This window comes from Oryza brachyantha, chromosome 3, assembly GCF_000231095.2.
Source record: "Oryza brachyantha chromosome 3, ObraRS2, whole genome shotgun sequence".
NCBI classification, from domain to species: Eukaryota; Viridiplantae; Streptophyta; class Magnoliopsida; order Poales; family Poaceae; genus Oryza; species Oryza brachyantha.
This window is the reverse complement of record NC_023165.2, coordinates 25,649,809-25,654,459: the sequence shown is the minus strand read 5'-3', so window position 1 is coordinate 25,654,459 and position 4,651 is coordinate 25,649,809. Positions and strand designations below refer to the sequence as shown.

Genomic DNA, 4,651 nt, shown 5'->3' with positions numbered 1-4,651 from the left:
CCAAAAACATGGAAGAGATGTTGCAAGGTATGGGCACGTCTGTTAGAAACTTACAATGTTAGCCATCCAAATCCAATCAATTTTGTTCACAAACATTGATTGCGTGTCTATGCAAAAGCAATGCGATCGTGTGTACTATTAGCTTTTCAACGCGAATGAAACGTCTCGTTGAAAAAAATGAAACATCTCTTTCTCGATCCATGTTTCAGATGGATTTGCTGTCACTTCCCACAAGAAATGGCATAAACCCATAGTTGGTGCTGCATCTGAATCCAAAGAAAAAGAAACTCTAACGGAAAAACCAGAACAGATGAAAGAAAGAAAGCCACCAGGTCGTGTCGGCCCGTCCAACACGTCATCGGTGGGCCCCCACGTAGCCCACAGCCCAAAGCCCAATACTTCACTGTACTAAGATCGTCTTCCCCTTCTTCTTCTTCCGTTCGGTCGCATCGCGTCGTCGTCCTCCTCTCGCCTCCTCCCCCCTTTTGACCCAACCCCACCGACCCACCACGCCCCGGGCGCGAGCGAGCGTGCGGAGCCTTGCCGCTTCGGCAACCTCCACCGCGGGATCCCATCCGCCCCAACCCCGGCCAAACCCTAGCTCGCGCGCGCGCGCGGAGGGGGGTGACGATGCGGAGGTGGCTGGCGGAGGGCGTCATGGAGCTGGCGGTGGAGGCGCCGGAGGCCAACGCCTCCTCGCAGTCGGGGCCGATGTGGTGGGTGACCGGGTGCCACGGGGCGCTGTACAGCCTGGCGGTGATGCTCCCGTCGCTGGCGTTCGTCGGGTTCCTGGCGTGGCAGGCGCGCCGCAGCTTCCGCCGGCTCAGCTACGGCCGCTCCCACGTCGTCGTCGTCGCCTACTACGCGCTCCTCTGGGCCGTCGCCATCCTGAACCTCCTCTGGTGCTTCCTGCAGGTTCGCCTCTCGCCTTGCCTTCGTGTTCCTCGTCTCTAATAATTTGATTTGGTGGGTCATGGAACTGCCTGCTTGATTCTAGTATTTGGTTTGCTGGCTGTGACGACGAGTGAAATAGGGTTGTTCCTGTAAGGGCACTAGCCTGTTGGGTCAGAATAATCTGTGAGAAGGTTACAAATACTGAAATGCTAACTATTACCCCTGTGAATTGCGCGCCTGCCTTCCTGGTTCTGATTAACAGGGCGATGTGCGTACGACATGTTAGTGTGTGATTGGGAGTAGGATAAGTGGGTTGATGAACAGTGCAAAATTTGTACGTTTAGTTAATGTTTTGTTCTGGAGTAGAATGGTTTTAGTTAACGTTTTGTACGTTTAGTGGAGGTAGAAGTTAGGTGGATGGTTGTGTTTCATTGGATAAGTTGTTTTGGTGAACATACATTTAGCCTTTTATTGATAGTAGTTGTCAATTTAGTGACTGGAGGTCTGGGTTGTGCTGGAACCACACAAGTTTTGACCTATTTTATTCCTACTGTATCTTATCCTATATATTACTTATTTTTCATAGTCTTGTATAACAGTTGTTTTTATTTGCTTGAATCGCAGGCTTGGCAATGCATGCCTGAAAGGGCATTCTCATGGAATGTGCTGTCTCTGTTTACCAAATCAGGGATGTTATTCTTGGAAGTTAGCCTCATAGCATTTCTACTTCAAGGAAATGAAACCAGTGGTTTTGAATCTTTGGCACGTACATTTGTTATCTCTGGAGCTGTAGTTGCTGCTGATGTATTGTTGAAGGTATGCACTGCTCTGGTTCAGGCTTCAGGTAGAGTAGAAGTAACCGCTTATCTCATACCTGCCTTTGTTGCTCTCGGGATGGCATTGTGTTTCTTTACCTGGCTCGTGCAACCCACCCACCTTTATTAATAGCCAGAACATAATTGCAATGCTATTTTATGTTGCTTTCTTAACAACAATGTGCTAGAAATGTAATTTTTTAACGTATCAGGCTGATCACATTCATATGTTACTTGTTAGAATGCAACAGTATGCTATTTTCAGTGTTCTATAATTCCGTGTTGCAACTCAGTGTGCATCTTCTATTGTTAGTTGCTCTTGTTTGCTCTCGTCTTATCATACTGCACTCTGTAGAACATGTATTTTGACTGCTGAAAATAAAACAAGGCCCAGGAACAACCCTCTATGCTTTTGTTGGTTCCATTCAGTTTAGTTGTCATATTTTAGCTAGAGCCTAGAGAGCACTATGTTAGCTTTGAACTCACATTTGCTCCTTCTACAGACTATATATGTGTTTGGCTTTGGTGTTTCTTTGTTCATTGATGTTGATCAAGGAACTGGTGGGAAGTGGGGCCTATGGATTCTACACAAATTGGTTCTTACTAGTGTCTATGGCTTGATTGTGTTCATGTATCACTCAAGGTGGAGAGACAGGCTACCTGGTAATTGATTACAGTTTACAGCACAGTTATCATTATGTATGTTTAAGCTGTGTATTTGTTGTTCCATAATCAGTGGTTTTGTATTACTTCATTGCAGCAAAACCAGCATATTATAACTATGTCTGTGCGATGTTACTACTGAATGGCATATCACTGTTTGGATGTTTCCTTGTTGCAACTGGAGCTGGATTTGGTTTATGGTAAACACTAGCCCTTTTTGTAGCATTTCAGTGTGATGCATTTGAGAGCATTATTTGAGCGGATACTTCATCTTGCAGGTTGTACAATCTCACCAGCGTCTGTTATCATTCTCTCTACCTTCCGCTTCTCTATGTGACTTTCCTAGCAGACTTTTTCCAGGTACGATATTATCTTCTTCCTATCAACTTACTATGCTTTTTTAGCTATTTGATCTTGTGCACTTCGAATATTCCGTGTACAGTCTTATTCTTATAGCATTTTCTTTATAGTGCTGGTTCTTGTGTGAATGTAGGAGGAAGATATGCTCCTAGAGAACGTGTACTACTCTGAGATGAAAGACGCTGGGTTCTTTGATGCTGACTGGGATTAATCTGCGGATACCACGCCGTATGACCACTTTTCATGTGAATTTGCAGTTGTAGCTTTCATTTCTGGAACTGAATGTTAGATGAGGAATTGTATGTAAGCAACCATTATAAATGAAATATGTAAATTGATCTCAATATGCTTAATCGGTATCGTTTATGGCAGGTGATTAGCAGCCAAAGTTAACCCTGGATGAGAAAGGGTTTTTTAAAGACTGCGAAACTATCACCATAATGAATGATACGTTTTTGTCACCTCAATGTGTAAGAAAACCATACCTATCACCTCGAGGTGCTGTTGAAAACTATCATCCATATCTTTTCGTTTTTCTTATGTTTATAATCTAAAATTTAAATTTTTAACCGTAAGTTTAGAGTTGATTTTGAGTTTTTTTATCGTATTTTGTTTTTAGCCTTAACTTTTAGATCACGTATATAAATTTTTTATTCATAGATTATTTTCTGTTTGCAAATATGGCTTTTGGTTTTTTCCATAATCACCCGTCTTTGGTACTATCCCAAAGTTTTGTTCTGGCACAAATCCTGTTTCTCACGAAATGTGAGCAGACGCTATAACCAGCCAAACTTTGGTCACTCTTTGAACAAAAGCAAATTTAAAATATTTCTCTTTATCTTGTAATAAACAGTCATACAACGTTCATTTGCCGAATGGAATTAAAGAAACAGATGGTAAAAGTTTAAAATGATGATCGTTAAGTATTGTGAAACAGTAGCAGAAACTTTTGCCGAATGGAATTGGAGTTTGACTGACGTCGACCATACTGATGGAATTCCTGTATTCCGTGTTTCTTTTGATCGCTGCTATACGTAAATAGTCGGATGACAAAATGCTTCGGTGGCCACCATTGTTCGGTTTCTGGTCTTCTGGTCATAACCGTGCGGTAAAAATCGTATGTATAGCATAGCATTATTGGTTTCTTTTTGAGAAGAGCAACTAACCTGAATTCTTGTATTGAGGTTGTGTTTAGTTCCAAAAACTTGTTTCAAAAACATCGCATCGAATCTTTGGACACCTAAATAAAACATTAAATATATATGAACATTAAAACTAATTATACAGTTATGGAGAAAATTATGAGACGAATCTTTTAAGTTTTAAGTATAATTAGGACGTGATTAGCCATAAGTGCTACAGTACCAACATGTGCTAATGATGGATTAATTAGACTCAAAAGATTCGTCTCGCGGTTTTTAGGCGGAATCTAAAATTTGTTTTGTAATTAGACTACGTTTAATATTTTAAATGTGTGTTTAAAAACTTGATGTGATATTTTTGCAAAAAAAAATTTTATAAACTAAACAAGGTCTCAGTGTTTGTTTTTAGAAGGGCAAGTAACCTGACTTCAGATAATTAGAGTAACTAGGCCTGTTTTAGCACAAGAAGCACAACGCACCTCGCAGCCTGTCGCTCTCCCTGTCCCTGCCCCCCGAGCAAATCGAAGTACAGAGATTCGAGACGCGATGCTAAGACTCCTCGTCCGGTCAAGCCAAGCCTACCGTCACCGTCCATCCTGCTACTTTCATTACTCCAGCCTAAGGTTTCATTGGATTCGGCATGGCATGGGCATAGCAAGCAACATTGTGTTGCCAATGTTGCCAAAGCTGATGACGACACAATGTTGCCAAAACTGATGACGGCGTGGTGTACTGGTGTTGTTGCTGTATTTAGGGCTTGTTTAGTTCAAAATTTTT

General features: G+C 42.1%; 1 protein-coding gene across 1 annotated transcript; it reads left to right on the top strand.

Moving 5' to 3' along the window:
* The first annotated feature begins 447 nt into the window (after positions 1-447).
* Positions 448-3,074, top strand: LOC102701526 (protein CANDIDATE G-PROTEIN COUPLED RECEPTOR 2-like). Its single transcript, XM_006650548.3, has 6 exons — positions 448-915; positions 1,519-1,710; positions 2,213-2,372; positions 2,470-2,572; positions 2,651-2,732; positions 2,866-3,074. Exons 1-6 carry the CDS (start codon positions 631-633, stop codon positions 2,941-2,943), a joined length of 900 nt encoding a protein of 299 aa, XP_006650611.1. The 5' UTR covers positions 448-630; the 3' UTR covers positions 2,944-3,074.
* Positions 3,075-4,651: the final 1,577 nt, after the last annotated feature.

Bases quoted from the DNA above. Each gene is read 5' to 3' on its own strand.
- LOC102701526 (XM_006650548.3), top strand. From the start codon at position 631: ATGCGGAGGTGGCTGGCGGAGGGCGTCATGGAGCTGGCGGTGGAGGCG. The intron at 916-1,518 runs GTTCGCCTCTCG...CTTGAATCGCAG, and splicing joins TCCTCTGGTGCTTCCTGCAG to GCTTGGCAATGCATGCCTGA. The intron at 2,373-2,469 runs GTAATTGATTAC...ACTTCATTGCAG, and splicing joins GTGGAGAGACAGGCTACCTG to CAAAACCAGCATATTATAAC.